This window comes from Gadus morhua, chromosome 16 (assembly GCF_902167405.1).
Source record: "Gadus morhua chromosome 16, gadMor3.0, whole genome shotgun sequence".
NCBI lineage: Eukaryota > Metazoa > Chordata > Actinopteri > Gadiformes > Gadidae > Gadus > Gadus morhua.
In genome coordinates, this window is record NC_044063.1 from 24,249,994 (window position 1) to 24,270,382 (window position 20,389).

At 40.0% G+C, this 20,389-nt stretch overlaps 1 protein-coding gene across 1 annotated transcript in view; it reads left to right on the top strand.

The window, feature by feature from the left end:
- The first annotated feature begins 210 nt into the window (after nucleotides 1–210).
- The window catches only part of slc36a4 (solute carrier family 36 member 4), a 112,259-nt gene continuing 92,080 nt past the window's right edge, over nucleotides 211–20,389 (top strand). The window contains exons 1-7 of the mRNA XM_030380942.1: nucleotides 211–467; nucleotides 742–870; nucleotides 1,704–1,824; nucleotides 3,637–3,727; nucleotides 12,298–12,386; nucleotides 15,750–15,845; nucleotides 17,510–17,594. Of these exons, the coding sequence (XP_030236802.1) occupies nucleotides 849–870; nucleotides 1,704–1,824; nucleotides 3,637–3,727; nucleotides 12,298–12,386; nucleotides 15,750–15,845; nucleotides 17,510–17,594 (504 nt within the window). The 5' untranslated portion in view covers nucleotides 211–467; nucleotides 742–848. The remainder of the gene's footprint in view (nucleotides 468–741; nucleotides 871–1,703; nucleotides 1,825–3,636; nucleotides 3,728–12,297; nucleotides 12,387–15,749; nucleotides 15,846–17,509; nucleotides 17,595–20,389) is intronic.

The window sequence follows — 20,389 nt, forward strand, 5'->3', positions numbered from 1 at the left end:
AGTGTGCTTTAATCCAGAATGGCAATTTATATTCAAAAAACATTTCACATATTTCTATATTTAAATAAATCATATACTATTTGTATGAATATAATTAATCATACAAAAAGAAATCCACAATCGATGTTAATGTTTGCGTTGGTCAAAAACATGCAAATGATCCCTTCCGGCGTCGTCTCCCGTGATTCGAGATTGGCAGACCCAAGCCCCGCCCTCTACCCTGTGACGTGTCGCACGTTCTCCTTCGGATCAGGAAGAGGTTTATCCTACTGTATAATCTGCAAATATAAACATCGTGTGACAGGACGACCACGCCAAAAAAACCTCACACAAATAAATTATCCCTGTTTTTCAAAGGGGCCACTTAAAGAATAGACCTCCGGGACCAGCCTCTACTGTAGCCTGCTGGGTCTTTGGAGAGCCATCTCTGGAGGACTGTGTTCCCTGAACCGAATGACAACAGTGAGGTAAGGCTCTTGACTCGTCATGAAGTTTCATTCATTATATAGGATATTTGAATGCACACGTTTCAGCTATTAAATGAGTGAACCGTTTTTTTCCAACGGGTCCTTTTTAAGAGGGTTTGGTTCTGTCTAGCTAGGACTAGGATTGAAAAGGACCCCTTACCTTAGTTTCCCATCATTGTCTTGCTAAATGAATACCACGTTGGACTTTTGACTTGAATAATCAATGTCTGTTATATATTTATATATCTATAAATATGAATCCTCCGATCCCTAGGTCCACCGCGTCGCCGTTCGCTGAGCACATTGGCTTGGGACGAGGGTCTCATCACTGAGCTCCGGGTCTGGTGGTCTGGTGGTCTCCTGACAAATGCCTGGCGCAGGATGGGGAAAACGCAGCAACTAGGTAACACGTTTACAACATTTACAGCTACTAGGGTGGCTATACCTCACTAGAAGCAAACATGTGTGTATCAGATTGACTAGATCGTGCAATAGATCATGGATGGGTGGTAGCTTACATGTGGGTTTTGTGTGGGTTGAATGTATTGACCATTGCCTACTGACTTATATTACCTGGACAGCATCTACAGTTTCTATAAGTCTGGTCAACATTCTGATACATAGTTGCCTTGCCTGTGAAAAGTTTTTTTTTTGGATCAATATTGGTCAATATTGATATTTGGACTGATCGAAATTGTCAATTGTTAACTGCTATTCACACTATTGACTATTAACAATTTCTCTAACTATTAACAGTAGTCAGACTAAATTGTGACTTTTGAGAGTCGCAGTTTGAGAGTCATTGTTGAAGTGATTGGGTTGGACTTGCATGTAAAAGTGGCCCCCAGAATATAAATTACTTATTCCCTGGATAGATTGACTCATGGATGGGAACGTGAAAAAGTGTCATAGCAGGTTTGATGTGTTTCCTTATGTTATTTACGACACGCTCCTCTCCTTGGCTTCAGATTTATATAATGAGTGTCACATTTATCAAAGCGCCATCAGAGAGTTTAAGTCTGTTGTACTTTAAATTACTGTGCTGATGCTTTAACATTTTGAGTTCAGCAGATGTTTATTTGTTCTGTACTGTTGCGGCAGTTCACCGGACTATCACAGCCCAACATTTACACTTGGTTGATTTCAACATCTGTTGTTCCATTTTTCTCAAGTGAATATGTGCTTGCGTATAAAGTGTTATTTTTAATTTGTGCTGACCCCCCTGTGGCACGGCAGACATGGAGGTGATGACACCACTTATCGAGAGCCCTGTCCAGGGCTCGGAGGAGAACTCGGATGAGGACCACGAACTGCTCCCTCCTCCACAGCATGAGCAGGACAACGGCCGGGGCCTCACGTAAGGACCCCTGCATGGGCATAGTCTGATCACTTGTGGACATGGACTTTAACATGGATACACTGTTCCCTCCCCACCCCGGCCGCACCTCTGCCTGGTATTTTACGTGGAATCACTATTCATCCCTAGAGTGCATTCTGTTACCTGTTTTAAGTCATCTGAGGTTTACCTCAGTTAAAGACCTGGTGTTATTGAAACCACATAATTTATAGGGGACATATCATACCACCAGGTTTGAGTGTGATTAGCCATTACAAGCTTTTTTCAAAATGTGCAGCATTGTGACATCACAAGTGGGCGTGTCCACCTAGATGTGTGACGGATAGATGAGCAACGTTGGCTACAGTCCACTGGGTAGGCTGGTAGACTGATCTATCCAGCGTACATTTAGGTGGACACGTCCCCTTGTCACAATGCTGTACATTTTCAAACCTGCTTGTAATGGCTAGCCACACTCACACCTGCTGGTATGATATGTCCCCTTTAAAGATGGAAAAATTAGCCTGTGCTTTCTCTTTCACAATACCAACATTCATTATGAATGCATACGTGGATGCAGGTCATTGCACCAGTACTCTGCCTTTTTGGCCTATGCCCCTGTATCAGACCAATAAAAGTCAATACACACAGATATGAAAAGAGGTAATACTTCCGACAAGGCACTTACCCAGCATGCACATACATTTACAGGCTCATGTTTCACTTAACCTGTATTTCTTTTGAGATGTTTTGATATCTACGCATGCTGCACGTTCCGCACTGTGTTTATGGTTGGATTGATTGTGTTATCAGTTGACTGTTTGTTGTCAAATACGCAGGAGTTTTTATATTTCTGAGATAGTAGCATAGTAGCCATTTGCCAGCAGAATGAATTTAGTTCAGCAGTTATTTCATTTGACCCACAAGGCCAGGATAGTGTAGGTAGTTACTGGTTGGTTTGATCCCCAATGTCCACACCTTACCCCATGAAAATATCTGTCAAATGATATGATATGAATGATAACCTACAATCCTGGAGTAACCGTTTCGAATCCATTCGATCCATTCCATTTTTTTTTTATTATAACCGCTTCACATTATTTCATTGGCATATATGATTGTGTGTGAAGTGGAGGTTTATGTGAGATATTTAAACTCCCTTCGTTTAAAGGTAATAACTAGTGTTAATGCATGATCAGTGTGCTTACTGACTGGAGAACTCAGTCATGTTCCAAGTCAGAGTCAAAGGAATGTTTGTGTAAAACGTAGAGATACAATTCTTCACGTGAATCAATAGAGTAGAGATAAGTTATATGATCATAAACATATGGACTGCTGTTCATTCTTGGTCATTAAAACCAGGGCCCATCCACTGTCCACAATGCTTGTGGTGCTCCGGGCACACTGACTATTTGTGAGTTCTGGATGATTGCAGAATAGCCGGTGTTCCACCATGTCCGCAAACCTCGCCCATCCGCGGAAGATTTAATTGAATGGATAAATGAAGTCATTCATATTCAATTCACATTGAATTGCAATTATTACAGCCAGTCTGACTCGCACAGGGAAGCTTTTTTTGTCCAAGTCTGTCCCCATTGATGCCATTGTATTTAATAATACGATTTCCAAATTTGAAAAACAAGGCTGTTGGAAAGACGCGCACACACACACACACACACACACACACACACACACACACACACACACACACACACACACACACACATCCTTTTTTTTCTTTCTCTGATGAATGTTTCTTTTGTATGAACATCAGCCCAGTGTATTGACTGACCTACAGTAGTTGATTCATGTGGCCTTCTTGTGTTGCTTTAGGTTCAGCCAAGCCCTCATCCACCTGCTGAAGGGGAACCTGGGCACGGGCCTCCTAGGCCTGCCTCTGGCCGTTCACAATGCAGGCATAATTGTAAGTGTCCATTCACATCTCCATCACAAACTTATGGCTGGCGTTCTCAGAAGGACCACCTGGTGGGCAGAATTATGATTTTGCTTAACTGTTAATTACTGTTATAAATCTGCTGTACTTTCTACTCTGAATACCAAATTTCCTGTTTCGGATTAATAAAGTAGATAGCTGAACGAGCATGAGAATCACTGACACATGCACGCACAAACTTGCACATAGCCATCTGGATTAACAAAGGCAGCATTATTCATACTTTGGAAATCCTATTAAGACAAAACCAATGTGTAGTGTTTGCCTTTTTTGTGGAAGCGTGAATGTCAGGCATTTCATTTTCATGAGTGACTGAAATAAGTTGTTCTGTTAGTATGAACATGACGCTAAAGATGACCCAACAACAATTTTTTACCCATTTAGGGTATGCATATTGTGCAATGTATCGATGACTTGCTACATTTTTCATGAACAGCCAATGTTCTTGATGAAAACTTAATTACAAATATCTGCAATGACGAAGAGCAGCAAATCATCTAACTGAAGGTGTTGGTATTGAAAGCATCTGCAGAATTTGATAAATAAAGCATTGTAGCTACCAGCTGGTTAGTTAGAGTAGTTTGCCATTGCTGCGATTCAATTTTATTGAATATTATCAATGAAACAATGACAAAGCTGTCTGTACTACTGTCTGCGATAAAATAACAGTGACCGTTAACCAGAAGTGCAGTCCTTTTGTAAAACAAAGGCTTGGACATAAATCATTGGTCACAATGTTTTATTTGTCAATGGGATTGGTCTAATCCTGTCAAAACATTCTGATCATGTCTAAGGAGATGGATTTGATACATTTCGCACCAAGCATTGAGGTTAAAAGGCACTTCCCTTGCATTAGACAATGACACCATCTTGAGCAACCAGTGTGAGTGTGTGAGATACAAGCCATAATGGAGAGTGTCACTTCATCATGATTTGGCATTTATCAAATGGACTAGAGAAGCTTGAAAATAATATAAATGAGAGAGATTCAATATTGAAAGTGAGAACAAGCTTGCAAGATAGACATCCTTTACATCTGGGACCCGTTTTATATGGAGGACCAAAACAAACATAATACAAATACACAAATTTCTAAGAAAAACTGAATGAATACATGTGTTCAACATTTTAATATAGTCAAATAAATATAATATATTTTCATAGTTATCTATACTTGTTCTATTATGTATTTCAATATGATTTTTTATTATTTTCATTGTCACATTCCAAAATTTTTGTAGTTTTGCCCAAGTGAAAGCCAAAATCAAGAATTGGGATTGTCACGAATGGGATGATGACGTGATGAAGTCTATTTGTTCCAATTGGTTGATCGTGATTTATTAACGACGAATAGGCTTTACCGGTGAAACCGGTATTATTATAAGTCATATCCACGTGGCACTAACTGTTATACAATTCTGCGGATTTCTGACCAGTTTTGATCAGCAGTAAAAACACCCTGAATTACGTTGATAGCCTTAAATTAGATTTTTCAGCCGCTCTTACACATATTCCAGTAGGTGCTGCTGACGAGACACTTCCTCAAAAATGCTCCCAGCGACAAGGTCTATTCCACTGCCCAAAGAACAGGGTATCTGAAACAGCCGTTGTTATAATGCATGCATGGAAGGAACAAGGAGTCAGACGCAGGACTAGCTTCTTAACTCAGCTATCAGTCTTAATCAGGTGATCAGGTGTAATTTAGCCTAGTAACACACAACTTACAACAAAGCAACAGCCAGTACAATTAATCTATGCACCCATTTTAATAAATCAATGGGAACTATGATTTTATTAGATGTATTATAAATAAATAATACATTATAATGGTACTGAAATAGATCAGATTCAGATTTTATTTGTCACATACACATACATTGCAGTGAAATGTTCACAGTCGGCTCCTTGCTAAATAGACGCATAACAAACATAACAAAACAGTAAATACATTCAAGATGTCATGGGGTAATTGCACATAGGAATAAAGGGGGTTAATCAATAAATATATAAGTGCAGTTACTCAAAAGGGCTTAATCAGTGCCATTAAGATAGCAGACAGCTTGGGGATAGAAACTCTTCCTGAGTCTCTAAGTCTTTGCCGCCAGTGAGCGGTATCTGTTCCCTGAGCGGAGCAGAGAGAATAGTCCGTAGCCTAGATGGCTTGGGTCTTTCAGTATGCCGGTGGTCCTGGCCTTGCAACGCTTGATATAAATATCTCCTAGATTAGGGAAATACATCAAGAGGACAATAACTCATTCAATTACCAGTTAAAGCCGAAATTAAAAAATATATATTTTACTTACCTGTGTCATGTACAAAAATATGGGACTATTACACATTTGAAACATTTATTAATTTTTTTTTTTTTTTTTTTTTTGTTCCTCTGTAGCCTCAGACAATATTATTTGACTATAATGTTCAAATACATTCTTGACGTTATGTTTTATGCTGCCATTCGCATTCCTTGCAGCTATTAGTATACTTTGCAGTATCCATTTGAAGACTTTAGTCACGAAAAGTCACCCTCCACATAGTGATTTTTTTCTTTTGCTTTGTTTCAGAGATATTACACATGTAATGCCATAATGATAAAGAAAATCTACATTTGGTAGACGATGACTTAGATGTCACTTGGTCAAAACGCTTGCTTGCTTGCAATCAATTGGCATGATTGTGCATCAACTTCTTTCCAAACTGTATGGTGGCATTGTAAGCCATTATTATGTGCAACATAAAATGTCCTTATATTTTGTATGGCCCCAAGAACTTAATTAAGTCCATGTTAGTATAATTATCTTTATATTCCCCATCATTCTCAGCATTCTCATGGTGAAATCCAGTTTTTCAGTTTTTCGTGTTGAAGGCTAAAATGTTGAGTGCTCAGATTGTTTGGTCTAGCTCAACATGTCCAGGGGAAAAGATATGCATCTGTCATTCATACCAGGGCCTCCCCTATTATCTATTATGAATAGGGAATTCAGAAATAAAAGGGAGTGGAGAGATGTAACTGCCAAACCCCTGGGGTCCAAAGAGAGACACCATTCCAATAGTTTGGGACTTGCGATTGTAGTTTCAGACTTGCAATAGTGGTTTATTTTAAATAAAACTACTAAACAATTTGACATGAAGCTGATGCAGACGACAATGGGATGTTGGTCATTTTCCAGATTCTTCCCCCGGTAGAGAAAGGCAGATTGTGGTTGTTTTGAATTATCCGACCAGATAGAATCTGTTAGTAGGTCCCAGTTATCTTTTGGACACAAATCTACCTCTTGTCAGAAAGTATTAACAAATGAATAGCATTGAAGAGAGACGAGTCTGACAATTTTTACTTTATACTTACCGTTTCATGTATGATCAAAGACTACAGAGGCTCCAAGCATCAAAAACAAATATACACCTCTGTAGTGCAAACAATAATCGTAATTTATAAAAAGGAGATGAGAACACTTTGCCAGACCTTGAAAACAGGAAAAAAAAAAAAGATAATAACGCTGCAAACATTATCTTTAAAAGTTGGATAAAAAACATCAGTGTGATGCAAGGCACATTATTGTTATCCATTGTCTAATTTCCCCCTCATTTTCCACAAGTAACTTCCACAGTTTTCATGATGTCTACACCAAATCAAAGCAAACACGTCTAGCCCTGTGCCATGCAGTGTGGTAACATTTAAAACCGTAGCAGTGTAATTAAATAATCACATTTCTTTGGGGATTTTGTCAAAGCAATCTGCATTGAAAATAGCTTGGTAGATGGGTAGGTTGGGGTTGAGTATGAGGAGAACATTGGATTAAAGGTCAGCTGACCTCTGACATGGCAACATGTTTCATTGTCAGAGCAATTGTTGGCTTTGCTGAGCTTAACTATTAGCTTTCTATTAGTTCAGTGCAGAGTAGCCTTGCAACCATCTACAGATGACCCTAGAAATTAACACTCTAGTTTCGGTACCGTACTACACATCTTTTACTTGCGTGTTTGTGTACATAGTGAATACCATACGTCGAAAAAAGAAGCACACAATGGCATGATATCTGAGCTACCTATCGATGCTTTTGATTGATTCACCATCCGGCCCAGATAACACAGAATAACAATGAATATGGAATCGTGCTTGAATATTCAGAAGTATCCTTTTTTTTTCAAACTCTGAAGGATTTTCATTCATTATCCTGTTTGGCAACGCTGTTATAATATTCAAGGTAGCTCTGCGCTATGAGTTTGACTAATTGTCTTGGTTGCCAGTTCTTATTGAATATTTGTAATAAGCTAGTAAAATGAAAATTGCCGTAAACGAATTATTCGTGGAGCATTTTAGTCCTTTGGCAGTATTATAAAGTATTTAGTGTGGGTAAATATAATGTATACTCAACTGAAACACTCACATGCACAAGGAATGCCAGCCAGAACACATACACCTGCAATTAGGCATGCTGCTCAGTGTGTGGTTATATAAATTGGATTTATGGTTTTTAGTCACTGTTCCAGTTTGGTGGATGTTAGCATAAGGCTCAGGACACACACACACACACACACACACACACACACACACACACACACACACACACACACACACACACACACACACACACACACACACACACACACACACACACACACACACACCCCAATCTAGCTGGCGTGCACGGGCATATTGACCTGGAAGAGCTCCATCAAGCGGAGCTCATGTCAACACATTGTTAGAAATTTAGGCAAGTCTTGCAGAGTACGACATGAGAGACACCTGTAACACATATTTCGTGACACATATTTTGCGTCATAGTTCGTGTCCATCAAGCTGTCGGGCTTGAAAGTAAGAGAAAGAGAACATAAGTTCATGCTTCTGAATGTCTTTGAATCGTGTTGTGAACTCTGACTCAATGTATTCATATTTCAGATGTGCCAATGGTTTGCTGGGAGCACAGCTCTCTCAAGTGTCTGAAGTAGCAGAAAGTCGTAGCGGCGACTTGAAATTATCACTTGAAAAGATTAATAGCTTGCCATAAAAAGCCGCCGATGTGTCGAACATCACCAACTGTCCAGAGTTCTTGGTATTCTTGGCATTTTTCAGCCAGGAAGGCATTTATGGAATCAAAGAAGTCAACAAACTCCAAAACTGTAACGCAGTTTAGCTACCTAAATGCTGGCTGCAGAGAGATTTCTCTGTGTGTTGAGTCTCTGTTCGCTCCTGTCCTCCAGCAGGGACAGGAGCTGGCGGTGGGTCTGGGCAGTACGCTTAACTATGAAGTTAATAACTTTTACCACCATGGTGATAACCTCATTAAGACTAGTGCTTGGCAATATGGCCGATATTTGGTATCACAATATATTTTTGCCTAATGTCGATATTCGATATTAATCAATATTTATTGTATTAAAAATTAGAAATTATATTCCAATATAAAACCAAACCAGACAAAATTATTTATACTATAAACCAGAAAGTTTAATATAGCAATTACAATCGTCACAAAGAAATAAGGACCTTTTGCCTGCAGGTATTCAAAAATATAATTATCTTTAAATATAAATCATTATACTTGATATTAATGTAATCATTTATATTGTGTGTGTGTATGTGTGTTTGTGTTTGAGTGAGAGTTCTTTTACCGATGGCAAGACACATCCTGCGCCCAAAACGTTTTCAGTTTTTGCCATCTGATTTGTTTAGCTGCCTTGAAAACATTGCAGCCATTATCTGTAGCGAAGGAGATCTGATGCCCCTCGTCCAGCTTCCACAAACTAAAGGCATCTTTAAGGCTTTCACAATCGTCTTTACTGTATGATCTTTGGGTGCATAGATTGTCTGCAAGCACATACTTTTCAGCCTTGGAGGTAGCGAAGGGCCACTCGTATCTGGGATCTAAAGTTTCAATTAGCTTTCTGAATCCATATTTTTCAATGTATAAATTGGAATCATGTCCTTGTACTATAGAACGAGATAGCTCAATGGATCTCTCTCTATTTGTTGCTCATCCTATCATAACGGGAATATCTGAACATTGGTGAAGTTTGTTTGGTTGAGGTTACTGGAGCAGCTAAGGGAGTCCTGCTAGCAACATTGCTAACAACATTGCCAGCTCTCTTCTGCTTGATGCATTCATTGTACTCGATAACATGCTTTATCTTCTGGTGATTGAACCGATTTATAGTGTTGCCTGGCTTCGTCGCAACATCTTTCCGACAAGTCTTACAAACTACGGTGGTTTGTTCAGTTAATTTTTCCTGTAACCCGCTCCTATCTTTTCCTTTCTCTGCACGGGTGGACACTACGCCGAAAACCTGAAGCAGGAGCGCTGCAGCGGAAAATAAATGCAAGAGCAACAAAATCTCTTGTGAAAACTTTGAAGGAGTTTAGAAAATAAAAATGGTTTCCCTTCAATATTGAGCATTAATCTAATATAGATTGTTTCAAGCTTCATGTTTCGCCCAGCACTAATTAAGCCCTGAATTGGACATCTTTGAACTGAGGTTTTCTTGGTGTATTACACAGTGGACTTTCATGAGGGTTTCAGTTAATCTGACTGCTCCCCTCTGTTTCCTGACAATGGCAGGGGCGCCACTGCAAAGACCTTCATGATGTCAGTCCCTTGCTCCTCAAAATGTTCCACAAACACCTTGGTTATGTCCTCACCTTTTGTTGTGTCAGAAATTGGCTTTAAACAGCAGAGCTCCTTTCTCTATGACTGCTCAGCGTTGCACTTGAAGAGCCGTTCACGTCCACGCACTCTTAACACCACAGATTCTTTTAATGCAGTTGTCTGATGCGCCTTGATATTTACTACCACTTCTTCGTTGCATCGCTCAACAATTCTAGCAGACATGGGAATATATTTTATCCTTGATTTGATTGTCTTTTTGTTTAGTAGACCTTCAAACAGAACCTCTGAGCTACAGAGAATAGCCTCCTTAATATATTTGCTATCAGTGAACGACTTTCCATTTCTCCCAATGAATTGAGCAATGCGATGGCAGGCTTCGGCAACATGGTTTTTAGCAGTGGCAAATACTTTGAAAGTGTAAGCTTGATTCCCATACCCGGACATGGCTCGTTTGATAGCCTGCCTGATCTTTGAAAAGTTATTTCGTGCTCTGATTTCATAGCTAGGGCCATCACCTAATGCAGCTGAACTTCTGTACTGCAATTCATTTGGGAATGTGAGCGGGAGGCGGCACCATCCGTAATTGACCGTTGAAGAACAGAGACCAACTTTTTTGCGTTTATCGCCAGTGTGTCAATGATTATGCTGCCGTATGCCAATGAAGGCATGACCCCTGATCCGGACTGTCAAGAAAGTCTATGTTGTGAAATCAGGTAACCAGATGTCTGAAAGGATACCATCTAAATTGTTCCCTGAATATTGATGCGATTGATTGTCATCGTGCGACACAAATGACTCTGGGTCTCGTAGGCTCAGGGCTATCTGCAGGTGCCGCAGATATTACAGTTTGTAAATGAGAGCGTGATCAAATCAAGCTTGTGACATTTAGTTTTTTGTGTAAGGAAAATTAAATATATGTAACCACAGGTGTTATAGGTGCGTTTGGTGTAGTACTCTATAAGACATGCCTATTTAAAGCAATAACCAAAAAACAACGCATACAGACTACAGGTAGGTTTGTGGGGTGTTTAGGAATAGAAGCAAGCTCTGCTTCCTCTGAAAAAGAACACATCTGGCATTCTGAACTACTTTTGTACTTGGCTAGATGCAGGCTTTTGAAAGGAACAGTACTTGGGCTGTGACTGATGACGTTTCACAAGTCAAGAACACAAGTACAGACAAGAACGACGATTGTGCCTTGGTAACCAACTGGCCCCAGCTGGGCCCTTACACATTTCAAGGCCCATTAACTGATGTAAGTCGCTTTGGATAAAAGCGTCTGCTAAATGCCCTAAATGTAAATGTAAATGTAAGGCAATGTGTTCGATATACCTTCCCCCCACAGTGGTCCCCCAGCTGGTAGCCAGTTCTAAAGGGGTGATGCCCCCTTCTCTGTCTCCAGTTGTTTGACCGGAGGAAACAACACACACACACACACACACACACACACACACACACACACACACACACACACACACACACACACACACACACACACACACACACACACACACACACACACACACACACACACACTCTCTTCAGGAATGGGATTATTGAGTTGAAGGGGCACCCTCCTGGGTGTTAATATATACAAAGATGTTGCACCTACATTCAAATGGTTACTACCTCGCACAGTGAAGAGGAAAGGAGTGCTTAGAACAGTCCGAGTGTTCTGCGAAAAGGCATGCTTTGAAAACACGAGGCCATCATGAAACTGCTTGACTCACTCACTTGAACAAATGAGGGGGATCATATGTTTCATCATCGGCAATCTCAGCTATGCGTTGTTGCATCGAGAGAGTGGCAACAAGTCCAAACTCTGAACAACAAAACTGTTTGCATGTTTTCTTTTCCGTGACCAGTGGCTAACCCTTTTAGGTTTCTTTGTGTTCACTGCGAATGCTGAAAGACCTTGCTTGTGTTTGTGTCTTTCAGGCGGGACCCATTTGTCTTGTGCTGATGGGGGTCGTGTGCGTGCACTGTATGCATATCCTGGTCCACTGCAGTCATCAGTTATGCGAGAGGTAAGGACACACACACATGCACACACGCACACGCACACACACAAACCAGTGTTCCATTTGGCTCTCTCTCTTTCTCTCTCACATTCTCACACATCAGAAAACTCATCCTAGTTCAGACTGAAGCTGAATGTTAGCTTCCACACACGTGTTTAAAAAATAACAAACTTCTCTTTGTTTACTTATTTATCGAACGGTCACATCGTGCCATGAAGTGATTTGAGTTCAACGTTGCAACCTATTAAAGCTATTGCCCAGTTATGTAGACCTGCATGATTTTATGCAAATGTACATAACTAAATGTCCAAGATAGAAGCAAAGATATGTCTTTTTTAACTTTCACATTTCTTGTAGGTCTAACTGAATAATCACAATTGCGTTTCTAGTAATGTCGTCAGTCACTATACTGGATTTTCTAACTTCGACACTATACCTGGAAAAATATCGATATTCTATACCATTTTCCATATCAGGGGAAAAGGTTTTTTCAGAAAAGATTGTTGTGCAAGTGAAATATTCAATGTGGATAATACTTGGTTAAAGTAAATAAAGCCATGGAACACAGCATAAGTGGAAGATAACTTTCCACCTGAAATAATTATCAGTTGGTCGCTATCAGTTGGTAGCGCTGTCTTACTATGAGACACAAATAAAGGTTTTTGACACACAATTTTGACACTTGACACCTCTATTTAAAGTTCAGGGCAAATATAATCGAATGACACTAAGCCAAACACTCGCAAATATACATATGGCCACTAGATTGCGCTGAAGAACATGTGTTCTGATTGAAGACAATTTACCTTTTTCCTAAGAACACATCCTATGAAAACTCCCCCCAAAATCCACTTGCCCGTTCGGGCAACCAGAAATCAATCTCAACTTGCCCAAATATTACTTTTAGTTGCCCCGGGCAAGCGGGCAAATGTTAGTGTCAACCTCTGCACAGGCCACCATGTTACTATGTAACTGTGTGCGTGTGTGTGAGCGTGTGTTTAAATCATCCCCCTGGTTTTTGATGTATGCATCCTCGCTCCATGCACACAGACAAACATAGACACACATAGACACACATACACACCCATTTCACATCACACACACGAGCACAGAGGAATACATGTAGGATCAATTCATGTTAATAATATTAAACTAGAAAATGCATTTCCTTCAGAAAATGCATTTCCTTCAGAAAATGCAGTGAATGCTGTAGTGCAAACTGAGGTTGAAAATATGTTTTAATAAAGACACATAGATTAAGATGTAAAGAAATGTTAAAAGGCAAGTGAAGGGATCAAATGAAGGGATTTGAACTTCAATTTGAATTTTGGTCTACATGGAGTAAACAATGTAAACATGCACACCATTTAAAAATGATAAAATGGTTAAAAACAAATAAAGTGAAGAGTTAATGATCAAGTTTGAATACATTTGAGATAGATAACAATCATATTTCCAATTGATCAATCATTTTAGCCCCAGTGAAACAAGAAATACTATAACTTCTATGGAAGTCAATGTGACCAACTAAAAATATAAAATCGAATATAAAAACTACATCTGTTGATACAAAGTGTAATGATGTATAAGAAGTAAAAAAAAAAAAGATTTAATAGCTGAACTAAATGTGAATAATATATATGTACTTGCCTAATGCTCATTTATCCAGTTATTTAAAGTAGAACAATTGGGCAGGAAAATCGCCCAATCTGCCATCATTGCCTGCACGTCCTCGCGCTCTTAACCTCAGCGTAAATCAATGACACCAACTGAAAACAAGCCGACATGGAAGTTAAACTGTGATTTTGAAAAAAATATAAAGGTAATCGAAATTCTGTTTTCAGATTATTGAAGATACAGGTGTGTTGATTTGTTAAAGGTCCCATGACATGCCACCAGGTGTGGTGTAATTAGCCGTTACAAGCCTTTTCGGAAATCTGCCCCTTATGACATAAGTGTGCGTGTCCACCTAGATGTGTGACGGATAGATGAGCAACGTTTGCTACAATCCACTGGGTAGACTGGTAGACTGCTCTATCCAGCACACATCTAGGTGGACACGTTTGATGTCATAAGGGGCAGACTTCCAAAACGGCTTGTAAAGGCTAATGATTACACCACACCTGGTGGCATGCCATGGGACCTTTAAACCTTTGAACAAGGGTTAACGATAAAATGAAGTCTGAGGTAGTAAGTGTCACAATGGAAGTCAATGGATTGACTTCCATTGTAAAAAACAGAATTTTCAAAGTAGAATATCTTAAAAAGTATAAAATATTGCAAAAATCTGGAAAGAAGTGCGCTATTCCACTCTACTCTAATGTTCTATTCCAAGAACATTTTAAAATTGGAATGGAGTCCTTAGGTGAACATTTGAGGAAGGAGATAGGTCCCAAAGTTTGTAGAGAATAATAAAGAAGGAAATAAAGAACTAGAAAATGCATTTCCTGCAGAAAATGCGGGAAACTTTAAATTCTGGACACTAGGTCTGCGATCCGATCTGGCCTCTACAATCAACACACTATCAATCAGAATGACAAGTGTAACTTATGCCATGGACACTCTCTTTATCTGGGCCTACGCTCCCCCTATCTACCTTGTAAGTATTTTAATTTAGCATTTTCCCTCCACTCTCTGGAAGCTGGGGAAGGGTTTTTACTGGCACTGCGTCTCCTCCTCTCTGTTTGCTTACCTGACCTCACCTCATGCATGTTTGATTTATCACCACGTGGGGCCTTGTTGTTCAGGAAAACTGTCGCCTTGGAACCAGACGAATCTCCAAAGCTCATGTTACATTAGCTCCTCAGATAAGGTCTGACTCCCCTCCCATACAAAAAGATTTCTGTCCGGTAAGAGATAGGGCGACCAATCACAACGTTTATCTAATATGAGGCGGGATATATACGATTACGGTTCAGAAGAGCATCAACAACAACAAAGATGGCTGCCGCTGATGTAGAACGGTCTATTTATTATGCTATCGAGACAGCATTAAACAAAATGGATGGTATGTTTTCACTTAAAGAAGAACAAACTACACTTTGTTGAGAATATGTTTTGTCGTTGCTCAGTGCTTTGACACCCTTTCGTTGCTATGATTGGTTGTGCCGACCCTACAACCAATCACATCCAAAGTCCATTTGGTCTGCGCCTATTGGTGACGCCCCTTAGAAATCGAAAATTAACGGAGGGGTTCCAGAGTAATTGCACTTTGCGACTCCTAAAAACACTAACCAAACCATAACCAGAAGCTAGGTGTAATTTCTTGCTATATATTATAAGTATACTACTTCTAATAATAATACTTTTCATTGTTGTCCGCTATCTCTTTGGACCCCTAATTATTGTACTTTATTTGCTCTAATGCAGGTTGAAGAGACCGTCCATGAGCTACAGCGACACCGTGGCCTTTGCTATGGAGCACAGCTCCTACCAGTGCTTCAAAAAGACCGCCGGCCTTGGCAGGTCTGTCTGTTCTCTTTTATCACCCAATACCATGCCAGCAGAGATAATTTGTAAAAGAGACACACTTACTTATTTCTAGGAGCCTTATATATCAACAGGATATGGATCATGATCTGGTTGGTCACATTCAACAATATGACAAGGGTACTGAATTGGCATTCTGCGAATACTGTTACCTAATGCAGTAAGGAATGTTCAAGGCCATAATGTGACGTTATAAGGCGCATCTTCTGTATCCATCTTTGATTAAAAAAGCACCAAATCTAATCACATAATGTATTGTTTTGATTCTTCAAAGGGAGAGTTACAAACTCTTCCTTTGAAGAGTTTGAAACTCAAACTCAGCAATTTAAAGTAGAACATGTGAGTTATTAATTTGACTAGAGTTTTCGCGCACACGTTGCGTGCGCTCAACCTCTAGTTGTAATTAACAGGGGTAAAGTGTAGTATACCATGCATGCAAATCAATTATTAAATAGCTTTTACTGTTATTCAGGGCTGATAGGTGCATTGACATTTTAAAATGCAAGGCAACTACTATTGGTTAGTTGAAAATAATAATCATCATTGAGAATAAACATCTCTTCCAGTGCCCTGGCCAAGACAGGCAGTAGTAGCCTACAGTCACACATAGCATACACACAAAACATAAGAAAAATAAAAGAACTAAAACAGTCCGCAGGGGGGAGGGGGGTTATCAATTTCGCAAGACATTTCGGGAGGCTCAAGGAGGTTGGTAATATTAAGTTTGAGCAACATAGTGTGAAGACATTTCGGGAGGCTCAGGGAAGAGGGTAAAGTGTAGTCTTGTGGTGGACTCTAATTCACCATAGCCTACTGTTTTATTGACATGTTTTCGTTGTGTTATAGGGACACTGTCTCTTTAAGATCATGTCACGTGTTTGTTGATATGCCGGTCGGCGCGATGTTTGAATGTAATGTTTTTTATGTGACAAAATGAACGACCTACCTTTGCTTGTTGAGGGGAGAAATTGTCTCTTCCTTTATTTTATCACAATTTAAATAGTCTTTAGACAGACCGTCTTACCTGGGAGAGTTTGTGGGTGCATATGGGTGCGTCCGGTCTATATATGCGTTCGCGCTTGGCACATGCGCACTTGAGTACTTGAGTGTGTGGTGCGACAGGCCTGCTATTATAGTAGTACGATTATTTCCCATCTCCTTTTATGTCACTCAGGGATTCACAGCCTACTGTACCATAACGATTCTAGCTGGGCTGGCAATCCGATGTTTGTCTTTCTTTCTGCAAGATAAATTGGCCATCGTATGTTAGAGTTTTCACTGGGAATTTGGGAACTCTTGACATGCAGTTTGCACAACCTAAAGTCATGATGATTCAGCCGTAATAGTACAGAGATTATTCAGAGTATAATCTAGGACTTCAATGACGTTCTATTCACGCATGAATAACATGCGCAGATCCAAGATGGACCTGGAGGGATGCATGTACAATTAGGTCCGCTTGACCAGGAACTGTTGTTTGTAAGATGTTTTTGCTGTATCACAACAGCTTCAATAATGATAACTAGCAAACAGTACCCTCACACTGTTATGGCAAACAATTATTTTGTTTCTTCCGGCCTTATTTTTGCTTGTTTCTGAACTGTGCGTGTGTTTGTGTGTTTTTTCGTGCGTGTCTCCAGGCATGTAGTCAACTTCTTCCTGGTGCTGACACAGCTGGGCTTCTGCAGCACATACATCGTTTTCCTGGCGGAGAACATCAAGCAGGTGGGGGATTATACATTCTGAGCACAGGCATGCTTTCAATGGGCAGGGGAAAAATTTTTGAACCAGAGAGTAGCAACACTTAATGGGGTGAAGGTTTTGCACTTCAATCACATTTTTCTAAAGCTAAATTGATCATTAATAATACATAGGATATTCAGCACAACCAGCACTTCAAGGGGAGGCACACTTTCTGCTTAATTCTAGCAAACATGATGACAAAAGATAGGCACACACACTTGACGGCCACCAATTATGAATGAATTACCAACAATCCCCATTTACTTTTCTTATAGTATAGTCTCCCCATTCCGCTAATGTTCGAAATGGCCTAGAACGGAAGATGTACAAGAAAAAAGTGAGGAGCTCCCATATCCACTGGTTCACTGTAGATGCATACAAGGTTGGCTTTGACTGTAGTTGCTCTTTCTACTCCGTACGCCGGGGTTAATGTCGCCTTCAACACAAGCTCCTCTGGCACGATGATTCCTCCAAATGTTTGCATTCAGAGAGCTTTTTGCATGCCTCAGAGAAAAAACTTCTAAATGGTAAAACAGTATGGTATTGAAAAAAGGCGGATGGAAAAGATAAAAAATCGATCTGTAGGGTGAGGTGGGAAAAGTAAAAAAATAAAAAGTGGTATTGTAAAGAGCAACCCATTATGAAGTATTTAATCAAACTTAATAGACCAAATCTGTGAGCTTTGATTAATTAATGTTATATTGTTCTAGCCAAGAGTTTAGGGCACATGAAAGCATTGCTCCAACAGTCTGAACTGAGCAAGGAACGAGTGAAGTTATTTATAGGCCTTTGGCTTGGAGTGCAGCTGCAACTCTCGGCCCCTAGAAGGCGGTAGAGTCATGTCACCGCAAGACTTTGGCCCAAGCCAGTAGCAAAGCACTCTACTTCCACTACCTCGCTTGCACTCTCTCGCTTATATATATATTTATATATATATATAAAAGATATATAAACACACTGAATACATATAAAATACAAATGCTAATTTCTAATGAGAATTTTCAGTCACCCCCTCCCGAATCTTTTGAAATATTTCCCTATCTGCATCCGATTGCATCTCTTCCTCATCCCGTTTCATAGATAAGGCTTCACCTATTTCCATATTACATATGGGCACAAATGGATGGAGCTATCTTGAATACATCAGAATGCAAACCCTAAAAGGGACCTCAAAGCCTAATTAATCAGAAGATTTGAAAAGTTATTTATTCCATAATGATAATGTTCTCTTTCCCTCCGGTCGGATGGCTCTCTGGGTGGATCTCCTGCTTGCCATCTATCATCCTATGGGCGCTGTTAAATCAACATTGTGTGAACAGTGCAGCTATTCATCTAGTGAAATCGATAATTCTTTTTTGGGAAATGTATTCAGTTAGTTTGAAATAATAATAAAAACAAAACACGCCAAAACATAAAGCAGTTCATCATGGTCTTGTAGCTGTGTGGTAAAAAGAAATGTGGTTTTCCAAACGTACGCACAGACAGTAATCAACACTCTTCATTCAACACGCCTATCTATAGACTTATGATAATGTGATTTATTTTATAATTTATTATGCTCATAGTTCAGAAGGGTTTATTTGTGAAAAGCTGAGCAAAGCCCCTTATCGCCACATTGCAAAATAAGCAGTGGTCTGGCTGCTAAGTAGGGAAATGTGACGGCTTGCCCCCTTGTTCATCAGGACTTTGACGTGTACACAATGCAGATAGAAAACAAAGCAAAGCAACAAAAATGTCAACATTGCATATGCTTTCCAACTGCCTAAATTCCCTCAATTAAACCTCAGAGAACAATATCTATAGACCGGTGTGTAGGAGTCTGCCTACAATGGATTGCCTAACAATCAAACAATCATCTTTCATTTATGACCGTGTTCCTATACATCACCCCAACCTCAGACAGCTAATGCTTTTAAGGTTGAGGGATCAAGAGCACACCTTTGGCGTCCAGCAGAACCAGAGACTTGGTCTCCTGTAGCGCTCCGAGATTCCATCTGTAAATCTGGAGGTGACCTTGTGCATCTCAGGTATCTCCTCCTCTCACCCCTGAACACTTCATAATTCAGGTGGAAACCTGCCATTAGTATCTTTCATTCTAATGGCTCATTCCCACACGGGTGGTCACAGCGGTCATCCCTAGCATGTGCTTTGTAGGGTTCTGATGGGATTGGTTGCTCTGCAGTCAGTCACTGCAGGGGCTTGCTTATGCCTGTTCCAGCCTGTTTATTACCAGTATTTAATGCGTAATCCTCTTTAGGAGATTATATGTTTATATATGTCAGTGTTCATTATTTAATATAACTAGTCCTAAGGTGACCCAACAGAGCATTGGGACTGTTTTGATGAAGTCTACCTGACATTCTGCGTGTGGTTTCTGTACGGCCTTATTGCCAACACAAGTCCCTCCTCCCTCAGCCTATTTGTTATGATTTTACGACAGGGAGAGACACAGCGAGAGAGTTCCTATTGGGTTTGAAAAAGGCCACCAGAGCCCCCGAAGCAAAACACCCACCTTATTGACTCTCGTTATTGCCACAATGATTCTTTGGATAGGCAGTATGAAACATGTGAATGTGAGTAAAGATGGATGATGGTCAGTCGACCACTTTATAATCTGCTCCCCATTGAGGCTGGTTAGCTTTGCACTGATTTTCTCATTAGTCCTCATTTTAGTGAGTCAGGAAGCTAACGGATCACTTACTAGACGATCGCATTGACCTCTAAAGAAACCCCCGAAAGGAACCAAACTCAAATTGAAATCCCTCCTCCTCCGCTGC